This window comes from Crocodylus siamensis, chromosome 1 (genome assembly GCF_052110815.1).
Source record: "Crocodylus siamensis isolate JL-2025a chromosome 1, ASM5211081v1, whole genome shotgun sequence".
Lineage (NCBI taxonomy): Eukaryota > Metazoa > Chordata > Crocodylia > Crocodylidae > Crocodylus > Crocodylus siamensis.
In genome coordinates this window covers 176,378,972-176,400,373 of record NC_143395.1, presented here as the reverse complement: position 1 = coordinate 176,400,373, position 21,402 = coordinate 176,378,972, and the positions used below count along the sequence as shown (strand labels likewise).

The following is a 21,402-nucleotide window of genomic DNA, read 5'->3' as shown; positions in this document are numbered from 1 at the left end:
GTCAAATTCAGTGGTGTTTACCAGCATTCTGCTTCAGAGGGAGGATGTTACTTTTTACTCACATTGAAACAGAAATAAAGTTAAAATCAGTTAGCAGGAAATAAAATCACTTTAAAAAACAAAACCTGTATTGTTTTTTAGGATCATAGGAAAGTAGGATCATAGGAAGGGACCTCACAAGACCATCTGACTCAGCCCCCTGCTCATCCCTGACTAAACCATGCCAGCCAAGTATATGTCTAACCTGCTTTTGAAAACTTCCAGTGATGGAGATTCCAGTTTATTGAGGTAACCTATTTCAGTGCTTGATTACAAAGTGCCTCAAAGTTTCCAACCTATATTACCCCTACCACAGTCTGTTGCTCCTAGTCCTGTCCCCTGCAGTTGTGGAAAACAGCTCATCTCCATCCTGTCTGCAATTGCCCTTCTGGTATTTGAAAAGTGTTATCAAATCCCCCCTCAGTCTTCTTTTCTCTAGACTAAATAACCCTGGTTCTTTCAGCCTTTCCTCATAAGCCTTGCCTCCCAAGCCCGTAGTCATTTTTGCTGCTCTGCACTTGACTCTTTCCAAACTGTCCACATCTTTCTTCACGTGTGGAGCCAAAATTGAACATAGTACTCCAGGTGAGGCCTCACCAGTGCTGAATACTGTAGAATAATCACTTGCCTTAATTTGCAAGTGATGCTCCTGTTAATGCTGGATTTTTTGGCAACAAAAGCACACTGTTAGCTCATATTCTGACTATAGTCTACTGTTACCCCCACATCCTTCTCTGCAGTTCTACAGCCTAACCACTCATTCCCCAGTCTACATTTGTGCATGCAGATCTTGCACTTGTCCTTGCTGCATCTCATGTGATTGACTGCAGACCATTTCTCCGTCTAAGTCATGCTGTAGTCTTAGGCCTACCCTTCAGATTGTTCGCAAATCCACCCAACTTTGTGCCTGCAAATCTGTTCAAGGTCCACTCGATCCCATTATCCAAATTGTTAATGAAAATATTAAACAATACTGGACCCAAGGCAGACCTCTGGGAAACCACACTTGACATTTTCTCCCAACTAGACAGTGAACCATTGATAATTACTCATTAGGCGTGTCTACATGTCTCCATACAGAGACATTATTACCGCGCCGTGTTTTAGTACTTGCTATGAGGAAGTACTAAAATATGGTGCAGTAACCACAGTACTGCAGCATATGGGTGGTGCATGCAAAGATTCCCTGGCTACATCACCATAGCAGTATGCTATAGCCAGGGAGAGTGCTGCTATGGCAACGTCACTGGCTATCATGTGTAGACACAGGTGATCACTACATTGCCGTAGTACATGTAGCGCCCATTGAGTATGATCCAAAACCATTACGTATCCATCTTACAATACTTTCATCTAGTCTGTATTTCCTTAGCTTATTGATGAGAATGTCATGAGAGACAGTGTCAAAAGCCTTGCTAAAGTCAAGGTTCATCATATCCACTGCTGTTCCCCCATTTAGGTTGTTTGTCTCCTTCTCCACCTTTGTTTCCACCTAAACTCATCATCTGGTAGCTACCCCTATTTGTGAAGACTCAAGTAAAAAAGGTATTAAATACTTCAGCCTTTTCCACATCATCCCTTACCAGATTACCTCCTCTTACTTTTAACATACTTGTAGAATCCCTTTTTATTGCTTTTTATGTCCCATTACAGCTGTATCTTGAACTGTGCCTTGGCTTCCCTAATTTTCTCCCCGCATGCCTGTACCATGCTTTCATAGTCTTCCTTAGACTATGACCAAGTTTCCACTTTGTATAGGATTCCTCTTTCAGTTTGAGCTCAGAGAGTGCTGTCTAGCCAGGTTAGTTTCTTGTTATATGTCTCATACTTCCATCATATCGGGATAGCTTGCTCCTACACCTTTTAGAGCCATGTTTCTCAACCAATAGGTCGTGACCCAAAAGTGGGTGGCAAGAATATATGAAAGGGTCATGAACAAACTTTAAAAACGGCTTCCCCTTTAAAGGAGAAAAATGTGGGAAACTGTGGCTTTTCTCTTGCAGGCTGGCTGCTTGCAGACACACACACAACCCCTGCCCAGCACACTCACCCCTTCCCCACACACTGGGGGCTGCAGCCTGGGGGAAGGAGCTAGCAGATCATGAGTGAGGGGCACTAGGACAGAACACTGATGTTTACAAATGGGTCCTGGTACAAAAGAGGTTGAGAACTACTGCTTTAAAGGGCATTCTTAAAGTACAGCCAACAATCCTGAACTCCTTTTCCCCTTAGACTTGCCTCCCACGGGATCCTGACTACCAGTTCCTTGAATTCCTTGAAGACTGCTTTTCTGAAATTCAGTGTCCTTATTCTGCTGCACTCCTCCTTTCCTCTCCTTAAGATCTTGAATTCTATCATTTCATGGTCATTGGGCATGTCTACATATGCAATTAATTTGAAGCAATTAATTTGAAGCAATAAACACTGGAATTTATTGCTCCTGGGTACACTGTTTGAATGGGTGCTCAGGACTGCAGCATATTAAGCCAGGTTGGAGCAGCCCTGGCTGGCAGAGGGTCCAGGTCAGCTTGACAGCCCAGGGCTGCTGTGACCTGGCTCAACATGCTGCACAGAGGCTGGTTGGGCCATGAGACAGCTCCAGGATGGGGCTAGCCAGCAGGTAGCCCCTATACTAAAGCACCCTCATGCCCCAGCCAGCTGGGGCAGTGTCTACACATGTGCTGCTGTGGAGTAAAAACCTCTGCAGCAGGATAGTACTTGAATTTACAAGTACTATCCTGCTGCAGAGCTTATTCGTTTACTCCAACCTAATAGTCCTGCATGTGTAGATGCTGAGACGTTTACTGTGGAGCTAATTAATCTAATCTGCAGTAAACGTCTCATGTAGACAAGCCCACTGTCACCCAAATAACCTTTCACCTTCATATCCTCAACCAGTTCCTCACTGTTTGTGGGCAGAAAGTCAAGAAGGGTACCCCCTGCTAGTTGGCCTCTCAACCATCTCTATCAAAAAGTTATCTCCAACATACTCCAGGAATTTGCTGGACTGCTCATGCACTGTTGTTTTTCCCTTCCAGCAGCTGTTACCTGCTGTTGTGGTTCAGTGGTCTAATTCTTGTCTTCCATGCAGGAAATCCACGTTGAATTCCCAAACATGCACATAACTAGAGGCACTGAATGTCTAGTCTTTGGATTCTGTCTAAAGTGGGGATAGAAGGTCTGGGCAACCTCCACCCCTCCATATGTGTATGTGTCTACGGTCAGGGTGGCCTCACATGCATACATCATGATCCAGAAGGACTGATGATTGCCTACTATAGATGTCCCAATAATTAATGTCTCCTCTGAAAGCCAGGTCCTGTGATTTGGAAACAAGCATAAACAACTGTCCACAGTCTTTCCTACTCTGACAAAAATCTGCAGTGTTGCCCATGAACCTTTGGTATGTCCAGAGATGGTAAAGGTTTCCTCTGCAAGAGCTTGAAAATGCACATCTAACTGAAATGTACTTTTTACATTTGCAAAAAGAATATCAGTACCCTGTTCTCAGGTATAATATTTGTAAATATTTTTATATTAAATATAAAACAAGCAAGCTTTCTTATGAGTAAGATTACAGGATTTGGGCCAATTTATAAGGACACAAATTCTGTTTACTTTAGTCATATAAATCAGTAAGACTAGTTTCATGAATGAGTTAGGGTTAAATATTTAAAAAAATCAGTTTAGAAGCATGTCTGCTGCCTTAAATACAAGGTCTCTCCCCATCTCAGAGACCATTCCCATCTGGATTAGCCCCTCTTTGGCTTGGAATCACTTGTACTGCATCAATTTCTGCTAAAGCCTCCATCCCATATAGGTTGTAGGGACTCCTGAATAATATAATACATCTATATATGTTAATAGTATGGCTTCCTGCTGGGGCATTACTGTAAGACTAATGCCCACAAATTCCACAAGACTCTGCAGTTACTCCTGCAGAGATCAATTCTTAACCACAATGAAGAAGAATCCATGATAGATATCCATATAAAGTTCCAGACTGCATTCTACCGCAGGTGTTGTAGTATACTCTGTGAATAAGTGTTCTCTACAAGGATCAGATTAGGTATAGTAAGGAGGAGTTGGCAAGTTAACTTGTGTAATCTGCAGTATGACACTTGAATAGACGATTAGTAATTGATCCCATCACCGTCACTGGACAAATATCTACAAACATGCTATATTCTTTCTGTACTTTTTATCTTTTTTGTCTGCTTAGGGCTTTCCCCAAAGTGTTTACAAGCTTGCCTGTCTGTAAAGTGTCTATGCATTTCTAGCTAGGGAGGTAGTCAAATATAACTTCCAGGCTCTCCATGTAGCCTGGGCAAATCACACTTCTGGACTTTATTATTAAATGAGGATAGTTCTTATTTCCCCTAGATGATGGAATTCTGGTATACTTTAACTATAGTTAGTAAAGTGTTTGGAGAGCCATTTTTTGTCTAATCCCAGAAAGACATAAAGAAAACTGAGTTAATACACATGTAGCAAACTGTTTAATAGGTACAAATAGTCATTCGGTTAACAGGTAAAGTACAAAGAATGCGCACATAGACAGAAGGTTTTTTTCCCCATAAACCATAAAAGCATGTTCCAGTTTCAAGCAAAAAGCAATAGTCTTTTCAGAAATAAAAGATGTTTGCTAATAGATTAGCTATACATCCACCTGCATTTTTTTGAAAAAGTGCTCAAGTTTGACCCATTCTCAGGATACAGCAACACTGCAAGACATCCATGCATTCAGGCTTGCAGCTTATGAACTCAAAGCCAAGCACACCTATATCTAGCCAGTCATACTGCATTGCTTTCAAGGGCCACACCCTCAGAACTGTTCATATTCTTGCTCCTAATACACATGCCCATGAACGGTGTGTGCCCCCAGAGGCTGGGGGGTCATGGTGAGCTCCCACAGATGGCGACAGCACTGTCGGCATGAGAGCATGGCCTGGCAAGCAGTGAGCTCCTGCAGGCAGCCATAGTGCTGTCAGTGGTGGAGGTGGCGAGCACTGACCAGTAGTCGGCAACCACACACCAGCAGTGTCAGTGGCGAGCAGGAGGTGGCGAGCAGTGACTGCCTGGCAGTATCGGTGGCACTTTTTGCAGGGGTGCACTGCCAAGCATGAATGGTATGTGCCCCTGGCGGCTAGTGGGGCCCGGCTGCGCTGGTGGTGGTGGGAGTGTGGGGGTGGAAGTGTGACAGCGGGAGCCTGGTGGCAGTAAGTGGGAGCTCCTGCAGACAAAGCTGGCACTTTTGGCAGCAGGGGGAAGGGTGGGAATGATGACTGCCGACCAGGGGTCGGCAATCACCCACAGGCACTCCCAGCAGTGTTGGCGGCAGTCAAGGTGATCATGGACTGCATGCAGATTGTGAATCACCCTTTTTGCAGTGGGTGCACCACCATGATCAGGGGATTGCATGTGCACCCACCTGCACCCCCTATGCGTGACCCCTGCTGCCAAGATCAGGGGGTGCACGTGCACAAGTGTGCACCCCCTACGCATTGCCAATGCCCATGCCTGGGGCTAAGATTTGTGGAGGCATATCCCATCCTTTACTAGCGACACAGGGTATAGAGCCTTAGAGACTGCCTTGTTCCTGGAGCAACTGTGGGTTGTTGCTTCAAGGATGGTAGTCATATTAGCCTGACATTGCATGTGCACATGCATGCTCCTGGGAGCCTTTATGTTTGTACCACTTGGCCAAACTAAGAATCCATTAGATGAGGTGCTCCCTTCATTTAATATGGATTGTTTGTGCTGTAGTGTAGGTACTCAGTAAAAAGCCTATGGGACTTTTGGGCCTTTTTGAAATGTGGAAGGATGTAGAACATGAAGGATGAGGAGGAAGTAGTTTGGGTTGACAGGATAAGTTCTGCTATGGTCTTCTGATCCTCTACATCTGTACAGGTTTTTCTGGAGTAGGAAAACTAGAACAAAGTGGCGTAACCACAGCATCTTGCAGACCTGGAATGACAATCAGTGGCTCTAGAATTTATGAATGAAGAAGCAGAGCTTCTGTTTTATGTACAGAATCTAACTATTAGAGGGTTGTCTTAAAATCATCCTGACCACCACTGCATCAGGGCAAACAGTGGCAGAGGAGCAGGCTGCGGGAAGGACAAGAAATGGGGGAGTCAAGCAGTCTACCCCCTGCCACCTGTCCTGCATGCCTACACCCCTGGCACCTGCCCTCCTGCTTGGTCCCCCTTCCTGCCTGAGTAATGCACCCCCTTGCCTCCTACCCCTCTGCCACTGCTTGCCTGATGCAGTGGTGGGGGGATGAATTTAAGATGACCCTCTAAAAATTAAGTTCTGTACACAGAAAATTATAACAAATTTATAGATTTCTCATGTATGGAATCTAGCTATTGGAGAGGTTGTCTTAAATTCAGAGTCATCTTGGATTCAGGTAAGTCTGGGAGGTGACCTGGCCCCTTATTTTAATGTAATTGTTTTAAAATATTGTTATAATACAGGTATTTGGACACTCTCTTTATATGAAAGTTGCCTGCAGTGACCTCAAGGATAGTGATTTTAATGAGGGGAAAATAACGAGGATTTTTTTTAAAATTCACTTATTTCAGACAACAGGTCTTCAACAGCAATAGAGCATGCATGAATGCAGAAAAAACATGGTACAGTTTATGCTTCATCACCTAAATATATTTTTGTACTGGACCACAACTCTATCAACGGATTCTGAATTTTGACAGAGGTAACAATCATTTGCCTGTGCCAAGTCTCAAGTTTATGGGTCACTTGCCTTCTGATCTGCCTCCTTCATATCTTGCCAAAGGATAAAAAGCATGCTGGCACTGATGAAAAACCATTAGATGGGCCAGTTTTCCCAGCCAATAAATCTGACTTTCGTAAACACGGGTCAAAACCAGAAATACCCTGTCAAGAAAATACAGAAAAGAATTTGTAAACAAGTAATAGAAAAATTGAATAACAACAAATCTCAGCACAATCTGTATTAAATTAATTATAAAACCTCTTCCAGGTTTTAATTCATTTCAACTCCAAATGACAAATGGAGTTAGGATAATTCACAATAGTTTGTATTAACTGAATCATGCATGAATCCCTGGCATGATCATGCCTTTGCACTCACATCACTGTTCATTTGTGGTCACACTGAGAAATACCCCATTTTCCTGAACCCAAGACATCTTTGAATTTAAGACAACCCCCAATTATTGGATTCCATGCATGGAAAATGTATAATTGTTATAATTTTCCATGTACGGAATCTTAGTATTGTCCTAATTCATCCTCTCCACCACTGCAACAGGGAAAGCAGCAGCAGGAAGACAGGTGTCCTGATTTCTATCCCTTGCCTCCTTGGATCTTAGCCCCTGCCACTTGTCCCCTATGATGCCTGTGCCCCCTGCTGCCTCTTCCCCTGCCACTTGTCCCTCTGCCACCTGTCTCCCACATTTGGTCAACCCTGCTGCCTGCCCCCCTCCCACCACTGCTTACACTCAGCTGGAGCTCAGGCCCCACTCTGACTGCACCAGATCAGGAAACAACAGTTGTTGTCACAGCAGCAGCAGCCCTGGTCCCAGTCTCGGTGCTGCTGCCACCACTGCCGCTGTGACAGAGGAAGACTGGAGTCACAACTCAGAGTAAGTGGCAGTAGAGGGAGGCGGTAGGGGGAGGCAGCACAGGATGGGCACAGGCAGCAGGGAGGAGGTGGTGGCATAGATGGCTGCAGCTCTGACTCAGACCCAGATCCAGAGCTACAGCAACCACCCTGAGAATCACTGCTCTGGCTGCTCTAAATTTGATATATCAACTGAATTCACCCCACCACTGAAATGGGCAACTGGTGCCTCCCAAACCTGGGGAGATCACCAAGGGGGGTTCCCACAGCCACAAACTCCCTACTGAGGAGGGTCCTCTAGCACCTTCCAGTTTGTTGGCTGGCGCTTCCAGGGGGTACATGGCTGATTTCAGGGAGTGCGCTATACATCACCAATGGCTAAGAGTGAAACTCACATGTCAGTGGATGGAATAAAGCACTTCAGAGAGCAGAAGGGAATTAGGTTATGAAATGACCAACATGCAATTCACAAACTAAAGGCTAGTGTGACTTGAATTGGGAGACTGCAATTATTGGGGAGGTAGTTAGCCCGAAGCCAGACAGAAATCAGTAGAGATGCATTTTACAGAGAGACTAACTGCTCCTTATAGACAGGCTAACTGTATGTCACCTGGCCCACAGGGCTTCCTCTGGGTCTGGCACTTTGGCAGCAGGGGAGTGGCAATTAACAGGCTCCTATACACGTGCAGGGAGCCAGCTCCGACATGCTGTAATTCCAGCATGTTGGAGCAGACTCTATTAATCAAGTTTGCTGGAGTATGGAAAATGAATGTGCTCCAACAGACTCTAGCATCATGCGTATCAGCGTCCCCGTGCTGAAAAATGACAGTGGAGCACTTTGAAATAAAGCTCACTCAATGAGCTTTAGTTCAAAGTGCCCCACCACCATTTTTCAGTGGGTGGGGGAATGAATGATACATGTAACACTCGGGTGCTTTTAATTAGCACAGCTTGCTAATTAAAGCACCCTCCCACACCTCCTGGAGCACGTGTAAAAATGCCCAACATGGCCAGCGCCTCGCCACTGCCAAATTTCTGGACCTGTGCAGCCTTTGGACTGGCCTGTTTATTATGTAAATCGAGTGCCTCTACCACTAAGAGAACTATAAACTTAGGGTTACCGTACATCCAGGTTTTCCCCGACATGTCCTCTTTTGGGGTCCTCTGATCTCTGTCCGGGCGGTTTTTTGAAATCTGAAGAAATGTCCAGGATTTTGCACTGCTTCACTGGCAAGAGCAGGGGAGGGCAATTGGAGGCAGAGAACATCATGTGTGAGTGCTCACACACGCAGACGTGGCCAGCGTGCAGCCAGGCAGGTTGGTGGGAGCAGCCTCAGCAGCTGGATGCAGGTAAGTCTGTGGGGAGCACAGGTTGGAGGGCCAGGGTTTGGGGACTGTCCTGTGGCAGGGGGTGGAGGGGATAGGTGCATGAGGGGAGCAGGTGCGTGCCGCACTGGGGAATGGTGTCAAGGCATGAGGGCTGTAGCAGGACACAGGAGCAGGGGGCGACACCTACATCCAACGCTTTTGTGACCTGATCATAAAAGGCAATCAGGTTGGTCTGACATGACCTGCCCCTGCTCCCTCAACACCTTGGGGTGGAGAGCATCCAGACCTGCTGATTTGAACACGTCCAGCCCCTCCAGAAGCTCTCTAACCCGGTCCTCCCCAACCTGAGGTCTGGAGGCGTCTGGAGGCGTTCCCCTCGAGTCCATCTTGCATGACGGTGGGGAAGTCCCGGTCCCTGCCCAACAAAACAGAGGTGAAGAATTGGTTAAATTGTTCTCCTGTTTGGAACTGGAAATAGGGTAACCCTGTTAATGCTCCTTTAATCAGAGGCTACTAGATATAGAGGAGTACTGGGGACAAGAATGGGAGTAGGAGTCGCAGGCTCGTAACAGGCACTCCAAGGGCGGACAGGACCCCAAGCAGAGCACAGCGGGCAGTGCCCACAGGCCCTCTCAAGGGTCCAAGGAGCAAGTGGGCGCCACCCAGTTAAAGTCTACCCCAAGATATGCATGGACAAGACAGGAAACCAGCCCCAGATCACAGCTTGAGCCTCCTCCCCTCCCACCATGACAGCTGGCCAGCTTGGCCAGAGCCAGGGGGAAAGACCACCAGATCCTGGGGTTGGGCACCGGGCGGAGGGACAGGTGCACTGAAGCAAAGGGGTGCTGGGACCTTGCAGACAGGCCCTTGAGGGCAGCCAAAGGGGGGCAACCCTAGAAGCCTTGGGAGATCTTGGGTGGAGGGGGAAGGGGCAGGGTTAGCGGGGGCGGGGCACTGTCACCTCTGGTTCCTTTGTGGGCATGGTCCAGGCTGGGGGGCGAAACCTGCGGAGCGTGGTTCCGCCCAGGTGCGGAGGCGAAGGTAGGCGTCCGCCTGAGCGGTGTGTTGTTTCTTTTAGGAGGATGAGTTTCTTTTGAGTAATGGGAGCTTATCTATAGTGATCATCTTGTTTTTAATGCTGTTACGACGATATTCTTAATAAAAGATATATAAATCGAATACAAAATAAAAAAAAGTTGGCAGGTTCCAAGGTCGGCGCAGGGGAGGTCGCTGACAGGGTCGTTGCGGGGGGTGATGCCATGAAGCCAACGGGCAGGAGAAACTTCCAGAAGCAAAGGCCCAGCTCTAAGGGGTTTGTCCGTCGCCGGCCGCCGTAGCAAAGCCCGAGGCAGCAGCTAGCGGATGACCATACGCTCACGAGCTGAATCGAAACTCAGCCTCGCCCCGCTCCCCAGGAGCCAATGGGTTCGGCTTAGAGGCAAACGTCACTTTCCCGGGAGACCGCCGGGGCCAATCAGGCGGCGCTTTGCTGGAAGGAGCTGTCTGGGTGTCATGGCGGCTTGCACGGGTTGCCGCTGCGCCGGGCTGCGGGCTCGGTACACCTGGCGCCACCCGTTTCTCGGCGCTGTGCGGCGCTGGCTAGGCCCGGGTTCCCGCCTGGCGCCGCTCCTCCAGGCCCGGGGCTTTGGCGGCGACCAGGCGGTGGCCGTGGACTTGCAGGGCAGGTAGGGTGGGGGTCCGGGGGCCCTTCCCCCCTCCACGTGAAGGCAGCGGTTGGTGCCGGTGGTGGTGATTGTGTGTGAGTGTGTGTATAGGTTGTAGCCATGTTGGTCTAAGGACATAGGCAGACAAAGTAATTTGGGTGAATCTGATATGTTTTATTAGACAAACTTAAATAGTTGGAAAAATGTTCAACAAAAAGGAAAAAATAGTTGAAATATATATGTCTTTTGGTTTGAGCTGATATCTTCTATTAGAACAATTTGGAGGTGGGTTGATGTATACACAGTATATCTACATCTCTGTATAGATACACACGCACGCAGGGGCTGGTGGCATTAGCGCTGGCTTGGCGTCTGGGCCTGTATATCAGCATTTCTCAACCTGTTTCGGGTTTGGGGTGGGTGTTGTATAGCCGCGTTGGTGTAAGAACTCGGGCAGACAAAGTTCTTTGGGTAGATGGGATATCTCTTATTAGACCAGCAAAATAGTTGGAAAAATTTTTCTTTGCAAGCTTTTGGGCACAAACACCCTATGTAAAATAGACTCTCCTTATGCCTGAAGAAAGGTGTTTTGTGTCTGAAAGCTTGCAAAGAGCAGTTTTTTCCAACCATTTAGTTGGTTTAATAAAAGAGATCCCATCTACCTAAAGAATCTTGTCTTTCTCAATCTGTGGGTCGTGGCCCCAAAGTGCCCCACACACCCACCCCCTGCCTTACACATTGTGGGGCCTGGGGGTGAGGGGCAGTGGGTCAGGAGTGTGGGGGACTGGATCAGGACTGCCCACCGATATTTAAAAATGGGTACTGGTACAAAAAAGGTAGAGAACCACTGCACTAAAAACCTTCCCTTACAGTCCCACACTCACCCAGCTGTAACTTGCCACTAGAGGGCTGGTGAGCCAGGATGAGCTTCTGTCCCTGATGTAGGGGCTGGGGAGTGACAGATCATGTGGGACACTGGGACTTCAGCTGTAGGCAGTGGCCACACACCTTGATGAAATGGAAGCTGGGTAGTGGAAATCTGAGAGAATTCTGCCCTGGAGTCATGGGCAACTGGTGCTGCCCTAGTGTCTGTCCTGTTTCTCCCTCCCACCCCCCCCAGAACCGGGCAGCAACTGGAGGAGTCTCCTGCAGCCAGTCTCGCCGACAGGGGACCCTGTGGCAAAACTTACCAACCCCCCTCTGCAGGAGGGGGAGGGAGAAGGAGAAAAGTGCACTGTCAGCCTGTACAGAATGTTCCCTCTCCTGAGAGAGATTCTCTGTGAAGCTACTTCACTTGGTTTGTTACTGAGTTATTTTTCTCCCCTGGTGGCCACTTTTACTCCAGGAGAACAGTTATGGACTTCTGTATATTCCTGGTTTCTCCTGAGCAAGCAGGGATTCTCCCTAGAGAATCTGAACATCTGCCCAAGTCCTTTGTAAGTGTACAGATACTCGGTCTCCTGGGAGAAACTCTCCCAAGAGCAGTTTAAGCCTGGCTGATCCTGGGTTTTCTCCTGGAGCAACCATTTTTTACTCTGGGAGCAAAAGCCTGTGTAGCTGTATATTTGTGGTTTCTGCCGGGAGAGAAGTGACTCTCCCATGGAAACTGAATGTCTGTACATGGCCTAAATGTTCTTTTCCATCCTGAACGCAGCCTTTTCAGAGACTAAGGCAGAACTGCATTTCAGGAGGTATATGTGTTGCCTATTCTATTGGCAGAAAGAGTGCTTTGGTTTCCTGATGTGGTGATGTGATGTGGTGAATACTAAATGTAATTGGTATTTTTTTAACGTAAAACAAAGATATAAACAGAAATGATTAGAGAGTTCTTTATTAAATTGATTCTTGCTTGACAGGGACTCAACAATATGTAATTAACTTATGGAACTCATTGACATAAGTTATTGAGGAGATCTAGTATTTTAACCTTGTTCAAAAGGAAATTGGACAAGTTTGTGGAGGAAAGGTCCATCAGTCAGTATTGCATTCAGTGGATAGGCATGTAGGTAGGGATATTGCCTCTCAATTGAAACTTTGAATTCTGAAAGTTCCAGATGAAGAGAACAAGGAAATAGAAAATTCTGGACATGCCCTGTTCGCTCCCCCTCACCTCCTCCTCCCCCAGCATTTGCAGTCTACCACCATGCAAGGAAAGATAATGAGCTAGATGGGTAAGATCTTTTGTTCCTGTGTCCCTGATACAAAATATTCTCTTCTTAACAGAAAACTGGAAGTTTCCTCTGGAAAACTAGCAAGATTTGCTGATGGATGTGCTGTAGTGCAGGTAAAAATCTATGGAACTTCAACATTGATAAATTAGCATGGATAAATGTACAGTCTTTTACTGGACTGTCAGGGCCTATGACATGGGATGGGAATTGGAATTTGTAATGGCTAGGCTTCATAACTACCTACTTCATAGAGAGATACTTTTTAAGGATTTCTCAAAGTATAACTATTACAAATAGTTAATTCATTTGGTACTTCGCTGGGGGGAATTCTGTACTGGAGAAATGAAATTGTACTAAACGATATATTTATTAAAACGTCATGGCTATAAGTAATTTGACTTTTTTTTTTTTAAATCAAGTTAGGTGACACATCAGTGATGGTTACAGCAGTCAGTAAAACAAAAGCTTCTGTGTCCCAGTTCATGCCCTTGGTGGTGAGTACAGATTACTCAGGCTGTCCAAACTGATGCTATAAATACCCACACAAAGTAGAATTTGACAAGTAGATGTTATTTAATGTAAATATTGTAAAATTTATCCAATATTTATTTTTCACTGTGGCAACAGTAAATAACAAACAATTTTATTCAGGTGTGTTATTGTAAAACTAATTCTTAACTGTGATTTTGTTGATTTAATTAGGAAAGAGCAGATAATGTTCTTTATTAATCTCTGTGTAATTTTATAAGGTTGATTATCGTCAAAAAGCTGCTGCAGCAGGAAGGATTCCCACAAACTACCTTAGGAGAGAGCTTGGTACTACTGATAAAGAAATTCTTACAAGCAGAGTGATAGGTATGGGAAAACATTGTAAAAACTTCTTCTAGTACTGTGTTTTCATCATTTGTGGTATCTTCCTCAATGTTGGAAAAAGGAGGGTTATCTGTGATCATAATTTTCAGAGTCTATTGCTTCTGCAGCAGTATTAGGAAAAGCACATTTCTTAAAGTGCTGCAAGGCTTAAATCCATTTTAAAAACAGATCAGCTGGGGCTGCTTGCACATTTCTTTATGTGAGATTCCAAAATAGCTTGTTAGACATATTCACGCTTGAGACTAGGACTTCTGATACCTCTGACCAAGGGGACTGTTATTTTTTGAAGCTCCTGCTGCTTCTATAAGGGAGGAGGAGGAAGTGGAACTTAAACTGCAAACTTTGGTAGACAGAGGCAGTCTTATTGGCTTCATCTTCCTCCCAACCTTCCTTGTTACCTGAAAAGTCATCTCCAGGAAAGTTAAAACTTGTTGCTAGAATGAGGTGAGAAGAGCTTCATGTTCAGTTTACTGTATTTGCTCAACTGTAAGATGGCTCTGATTATAATATGATCCCCCAATAATTAGATTCTGTGTATAGAAAATGTGTAAATTTTTTTATAATTTTCCAGGTATAAAATCTAATTGTTGGGAGGTTTGTCCTGAATTTGTCAACCTCCAACTTCTACAGCAGGGGAAAGAAATCTGGGGTATCGGGTAACCCCTGTCTCATCTCTTGTCTCTGTGACCCTGCTCTCCCTAAGCGCATGGATGTGAAGAACAAATCTGAAAAAACTAACCTTGAAATAACCGTAGTATAGCAAGTTCCATATAGTGGCCATAGATTTAATTAACCTAGAATTGATGCATTTTACATTTTTTGAAACTATTGCAGGAAAGGTACTCCATAAACACATATTTAAGCAACGTTTTAACAGCATTTACTTACTTAGAGAGAATACACACAATACATTATAGTAGTCCAAAGCCAAAAAGCATATATTTTACCATGACTCTGCTGGGGCTCACCCCAGTGACCTAACATCATTTCAAAATACGGTGACCCCACAGCTTAGCATTGCTCCGTGTGTATGTGTACTCTAGATACCTTGCCCCCGCTACAAAGGATCCATGTGTTAATTAACTCCCACTCATGACTGGAACCAGGTGTTCTTTTCACAAGTCCTGGGATCCTCTAAACACTTATATTCAGATGAGATGCAGGGCAGTCTGGTCTGGCTTCATCTCATGAAGGGCAGGGCCACGTTAATCATATGCAATAGGTTGAGAGAGGGAGTGACAATGGGATTCTGGGTGAATTGTTTGAGGCCCTGTTTGGTGATGTTTGCCAGACATTTAAGGCTGATGAAGAAACAGGAATCACTGGAAATGGGAAAGAAAGAAACAGCTCCCCTGTGGAAGTGAAGAGGAAATCAAAATGTATGCAGTGTTATCGGAAAAAGAGCCATTGCTCAGGGGGACTGAACTCAATGGGCACTAGTATATATATTTTATTTGCATGGCCTGCATTATCTCTTCATAGTCTTGCTCAGTGTTGGCTTTATTTAATCAATTTCATAGTTGGATTCTGTTATTGAGCACAGCAGTTCAGAGAGAGTGTACTTAATTCAGTTTCCTTGTATGTAAATGTAAGATGAGACGTTTCATTTTATATTCAAGTAAATACACTGGTTAAAACTAGCAGGACTTACTATATAAAGATAATCTAAAGGGTGGCACCTTCAAGACTGAGTGGTTCACTGAGGCATGGGCTTTCATAGACATTTCAGCTGATGCTGTGAAGAGACTTGCAGAAAGAAAGGGTTTTAAATAGAGAGGAAAGGGTCAATAAGGATGAGTAAAGCAATTAATTTATGGGGGGACATGAAAATAAACAGATAGGTTTAAAAGATAGTTCAGGTAATAGGATAAGAACATGTGGTTTTGGTTGAGACCATATTTAACACAATCCACAAGTTGTTTTTTTTGTTTAAGGACAGCTGCTCAGGAAGTTAGTAGAGTTCAGTGATGGAATGTTCTAGGGACATTGAAGTGTTCTGCCATGAGCTTTTGTGTACATCTGGGTTTGATGTCAAATGGATGTCTATTTATTTTTTTGTTTAGGGTTAGCTCTGTCTAGCCCAAGGCAGGCAGTTATTTTGGGTGGAGGGCTGCTTACAGAGTTTTGGCAAGCGATTGAGGGCCGCATGACAGGCAGCCAGGGACAGATAAATATTAATTTTCTAAATTTTTTAGGTGCCCTGCGGGCCAGAAAGAAAGACCTGGCGGGCCGCATTTTGCCCACCCCTGGTCTAGCCAATGCAGACAGCTGAAGGGCACTGTAAACAGGTGATGCTGTATATGATGTTGGTAGAAGAGCAGGTGAATGAATCCTAGATGACATATTTTGTGTGGTTAGGGAACTGATGGGCAGAATCCTCTGGGATTCAAATCTGATGAGGGGAAAAAGAGTCCAGGAAGGCTGGCTGTACTTTAAGGATACCGTTTTAAGGGCCGAGGAGCAAGCTATCCCGATGCAATGCAAGAATAGGAAGTGGAACAGGAAACCAACCTAGCTGGACAGCAACTTCTTCAATGAATTGAAACTCAGAGAAATCCTATACAGAGTGGAAACTTGGTCATAGTACTAGGGAAAAGTATGAGACCATCATGTGGTTATGCAGGGAGAATTAGGGAGACCAAGGCACAGTGTGAGATGAAGCTAGCAAGGGACGTAACAAGAAATAAAAGGATTTTACAAGTTTGTGAAAATAACAGAAAGACCAAAGAAACCATAGGTCCCTTACAAAATGCAGAAGATGGAGTTGTAGACACTCTGGAGCAAGGTTGGGCAAAATATGTGCCAGGGGCTAGATCTGGCCTGTGAGGCCATTCTATCTGGCCCACAGGGCCCCTGAAAAATTTTTTGAAAATTAAAATGTATCTGTCCTTGGTTCCTGTGGAAAAAAAAAAAAAAAAAAAGGAACTAGAGGCAGTAGGATTCAGGGGAATCCTCGGTGGGCTCCTACAGCAGCAGGGCCCGCCCAGCCCACCCCCCCAGCCATGTGGCTGCCCTGGCACAGGAAGCTCAGGTGAGGCGGGGGGGGGGGCACTGCAGCTTACCATGGCACAAGCTCTGGGTGGGCAGCAGCAGCAAGCACTGCCCAGCATGGCAAGCGGGAGGGCTGCAGCTGCTGTGGCACAGCCCCAATCGGTGAGCCCAGAACCGGTGCAGGGCCCAGGTTGGTGGCGGGGGCAGGTTCCAAACAGGTGCCGTGTGTGGGGGGGGGAAGCAGCCCCTACCCTGTGCCTGACGCCCTGCGCCACAACCGCTCACAGCCCATGTGGGGCTGTCTGTGCCTGCTCAGGACAGTGCCTCACGGGCTGCAAGTGACTGCAGCAAGGAGCACCAGCCACTGGGCAGGTGAGGGGCCGCTTTTCCCCGCACTTTGCACCAACTCCTTCCCTGCCAGCAAGCAGGGTGTCGGGGCTGTGTGCTGCCTCCCGCCTGTACCACGCAGCTCGGGGGCACTGGGAGTGAGCGGGCGCAAGAGCACCGGGCTTGAACCAGTGTCCCAAGGCCAGCAGCAGCAGGGCCCACTACAGGGTGGCAGGGGTACAGGGTCCTGGGTGGCTGGGGCTCTGTGGAGCCAGGCCAGCTCCCTACTTTCCCTGCTGGTGCAGCCCAGCCTGGCTCCACAGACCCCTGCCAGCCTGCACCCTTCTGTGGGCCCCACCGGTGCTGGCCCTGGGACATTGGTCCCAAGATGGTGATGAGGGGGCAGGGCACCTGTCAAGGGGCAGGGCTACCCATGAAGCCCTTGACAGCTTACCAAAACTGGGTATGTGGCCCTCCGGCCAAAATAATTGCCTGCCTGCCCCTGCTCTGGAAGGTAGGGCTAGGATCTTGAATGACCTGGATTGACTTGAGAAATGGTCCAGAATCAGTTGGATCAGATTGAGTAATGAAAAATACAAGGTCCTCTACTTGGGATGGAATAAGTTCATGCACAAATGCAGACTGGGGAATGAGTTGTTAGGTTGTGGAACTGCAGGGGGGTTACAGTAGACAATAAAATGAATATATTGCTGAAAAAATACAATCCAGTATGCTGTTGGCTAACTTGCAAATCAAGGGACGTGATTCTTTCACTCTGTTCAGCAGTAGTGAGATGTCACCTGGTGTACTGTGTCCATTTTTGGGCCCCACACTTGAAGGTTGTGGACAGCTTGGAAAGAGTCCAGTGCAAAGTATCAAAAATTATTAGAAGCCCTGGAGGCAAGACTTATGAGGAAAGGTTGAAAAAGCTAGGTTGATTTAGTCTGGGAAGGAGGGCAGGGTTCAATTTGATAATAGTCTTCAAATACCTGAAGGGCAATTACAGGATAGAGGTGGGCTCTTCTCTTTGACCATAGGGGACAGAATTAGGAGCAAAAGCCTCATGCCTGCTGCAGGGGAAATTTAGGTTGTGAATTAGGAGAAACTTTTTGGGTATGAGGGTGATCAAACACTGGAACAGGTTACCTAGAGAAATTGTTAATTTCCATCCTTGGAAGTTTTCTGGAGCAAGTTAGACATACTTGGCTGGATGGTTTAGCCAGAGATGCTTCTGCCATCAGCAGGGGGTAGGACTAAGTGTCCTCCTCTGGCCCCTACCTTCCTATGACCCTTGTTGACAAGGAGCCAGAGCTGGCATCTGGATGTCTTGCAAGACCTGGTGGTTTCGTGAGAATTGGATTTAAATAATCTGTTGTTGGAGAGATGTTTGCAGTTGTGTGGCTGCCACTATCTTATGGACAGCAGATATCTGCATCTATGAACATGCCCAGTTTTTTTTGCATCCTGCTCAAGTTTTAGACTCTCTTGTGGCAAAGAGTTTTACATGTTAATTAGGCTCTGTGATTTTTTTTTTTTTTTTGGTTACGTTTTGAAAATATGGGTTTCACTTTGGATTAATTCTTTGTTTTTAAGCCTGAAATATGATAATTCAGCTTTGCTGAATTTCTTTACCAATTTTTTATTGTACACATACTTATCTTTCATCTATTGTTGACAGTCATCATCTTAGTCTTCTCTGTATGTAAGTTTTGAAATGTTTCTTTTACAGATCGGTCAATTAGGCCACTCTTCCCAGAAGGCTACTACTATGATACACAGGTAGGTTGTGCTCATTATATTTAATGATAATCACATTTGTGGATTTAATTTGGAGATGGGCTTCTATGGAAGCCCTAGAAAATGATTTTGGAGTAGCATTCATGATGGATCCACATTTTGCAAAATAGTATTTATTGCTGATGTGATAGAAAAATTAACAGCAGCATCCTTTAATCATTCAGTAAATTGCTTTGTTTTAACAAGTGTCCTATGTTATTAGAAACAGTTACTCTCTTGAACTGGTTTAAATTCAGGCTAGCTATCTTAAGGAAATAATGCAATTTATATTTAGGGAGCAAGTCATTTTTACTCGGTAACAGTTTAATTGAAATTGTGTAGCAATAATAATTCTTATATTGCACATCCAGTAGAATAGGATATTCAGCAAACTTAATTCAGGCTTCCAATAGGTTTTTTGTTGCAAGCTTGTTCTTGATTTTTCCATGTCTGAGAGAGATGCTTCACTACTTCCCATGGTGTGAAAATAATCCTGAATATTTGAGATCCTTTTAGTCTTTTTTTGTGAACATTTAAAGGCTGCTCACCATGAAATGTTGTTGATCATGCACTTTACCCCTCATGTTTATTTCATTATTTTGGTTGTTAAGGTAAGCAAATACAAAGTGTAGATCCATGGTTTTCAACAAGGGTTCCATGGTTCCAGGGGGTACCACAGCATGGGTTCCTGTTGCCACAGCCCTTCCAAGGTCCCACTCTGCACCCGTCTCCTAGAAACAGATACATGGGACAGTTCCACCTGCCCCAGGCATCTGTTCCTGGGGGACACCATGCAGGGTCAAACCAAGAAGGACTGTGGCAAGAGAGCACACCCCTGCTACAGCTACTTCCTGATCTGGCTCTACAGAAGGGACATGGTGTGGTTGTACTTGGCTGCGGTGGTAGCATTTCTGGTGAAAATCATTGACATATGAGGATGATACATTTTGCTTTTAGCCCATTCCCTCCAAGTCTCTGAGATGATCTCCTTGCTTGCACCTGATTGCTAATGACATGCTGCTTGCTTGTTGTATTAATCCTGCTTGCTTTCAGCCTTCATTTGAGAGAAACTGTTTTGAGCTCTAGTAAACTCTTTTAGTATAAGATCAGTGAAAACAGCTCCTGCAGACTTTCTGCAGCAAGCAAGTGGGAAAGATGTGCAAACTAATGAACTGTGTTTTAACCACGGATGCTGGTCAAAGCTTTAATCCATCTGGCTTAGGGACTATATAAATGGGGTAGGAGGAATGAAGGATGCTTTTGCACACTCCCCAGTAACATCTGAACTGTTTATCAGCCTTCTCTTTAGTCCGCTGTACAGTTTGCTTTTAACAAAGCTCCCTGGTACATCGGAGGTGGAAGTTGGTCCTTTAGTCTTTCAAATGAACTCTTAAATGTCTGTATGCCTGGCATTGCGTGCATTAGTGGCTGAAGCAATACAATGATGGTTCTCAGTTATGGTACCAGCAAATTCAAAAAAGTCAGATGGGTGCCAGGTCTCTGATAAAGTTGAGAACTACTGGTATAGACAAAGATAATTACATTTTAAGGACCAATACTTGTTCTGACTTCGCAGTTCTTAGTGTCACATATTAACATTTTTCTTTACCAGTTAATTAAAATATGTATTTGAATACTTTTCATTTACTTATATGAGCTTGTACATGTATTAGGTAACTGCATTTCATAACCCTTGCAAATATATCCTAAGTAGAAAATAATGCAAGAACTTTGAGCTATGTTTTTTGTCTTTCTGTCTTATACCAGATCATTTGTAATATTTTAGCAGTAGATGGTATCAATGACCCTGATGTCCTGGCAATTAATGGAGGTAAAAAGGATTCTCTCTTTAGAAAAGTCTGCAAAATATTTTTTATTTATGTTTGTGTGAACAGTTTATAATATATTTCATATCTTACAATTTTAGCATCTGCAGCACTTGCATTATCAGATATTCCTTGGAATGGTCCAATTGGTAAGTAGATGTTTTAGTATCAAGGAAACAATGGAGCAGTTAGGCTACAAGAACCTTGAAAGCCTAAAACAAAGTCTCTGATTCTAATGGTAATTTATAGTTTTCTAATCTTGTTTTTCTGTCTTTCTGTGTGAAAGGTCTGTGCAACAAGGAAAAGTGATTAATGGACAATTTTAAAAAGAGATATTGCTACTTAGATTTTTTTTGTAGAACCCAAGTAACTTTGATTAGGAAATTACCTTCTTGTTTTTATTTCCCGTGGAAAATAACACTTTTAAAATACATGGCTTATTGTATTTTATTTATGTTAATGCATGCCTATGAAAGCTTCTTCATAGGGTATTGCTACTGCAGATGAACTCTTTGTTTATTTTGTTTACGCTTTATGGACACCTCTTTTGTTTCCTCAATAAGTATCAAAACCATTCTCTTGGAGGTCTTTCTTCCCCTTTAAAACATTCCTAACCATCTTTTTCTGAGAAATGGTCTCTGGTGTACCAGCCCTATTAGAACATCTTTAATTTGCAATATGTTTTCTGTTAGCCAATCAGTTGGGAAACAGTAAAACTTTATTGTTACCTTATCCCTTCAAGAACATTTTTTTTAAATGCTCAGAAAATAAAATTTGATTAAACTGGAATTAAGGCT

At 44.8% G+C, this 21,402-nt stretch overlaps 1 protein-coding gene and 1 long non-coding RNA gene across 4 annotated transcripts in view; one reads left to right on the top strand and one right to left on the bottom strand.

Moving 5' to 3' along the window:
- Nucleotides 1-4,521: 4,521 nt before the first annotated feature.
- LOC149873698 (uncharacterized) lies at nucleotides 4,522-10,340 on the bottom strand. The gene is made up of 3 exons (XR_016442696.1): nucleotides 9,939-10,340; nucleotides 8,775-9,392; nucleotides 4,522-6,939 (listed from the first exon to the last, which is right to left on the bottom strand). It is a non-coding gene; the product is annotated as an uncharacterized LOC149873698 (long non-coding RNA).
- PNPT1 (polyribonucleotide nucleotidyltransferase 1) overlaps nucleotides 8,868-21,402 on the top strand; it is a 53,784-nt gene continuing 41,249 nt past the window's right edge. The window contains exons 1-7 of one of the 3 annotated variants that reach the window (XM_090049829.1): nucleotides 8,868-8,998; nucleotides 12,865-12,925; nucleotides 13,232-13,306; nucleotides 13,562-13,667; nucleotides 18,733-18,782; nucleotides 20,547-20,610; nucleotides 20,707-20,754. In XM_090049829.1, coding sequence (XP_089905955.1) covers nucleotides 13,250-13,306; nucleotides 13,562-13,667; nucleotides 18,733-18,782; nucleotides 20,547-20,610; nucleotides 20,707-20,754 — 325 coding nt within the window. In that variant the 5' untranslated portion in view covers nucleotides 8,868-8,998; nucleotides 12,865-12,925; nucleotides 13,232-13,249. Of the gene's footprint in view, nucleotides 8,999-10,400; nucleotides 10,663-12,864; nucleotides 12,926-13,231; nucleotides 13,307-13,561; nucleotides 13,668-18,732; nucleotides 18,783-20,546; nucleotides 20,611-20,706; nucleotides 20,755-21,402 lie in introns of those variants that run through there. The other 2 variants (XM_090049822.1, XM_090049817.1) reach the window with 2 other exon arrangements.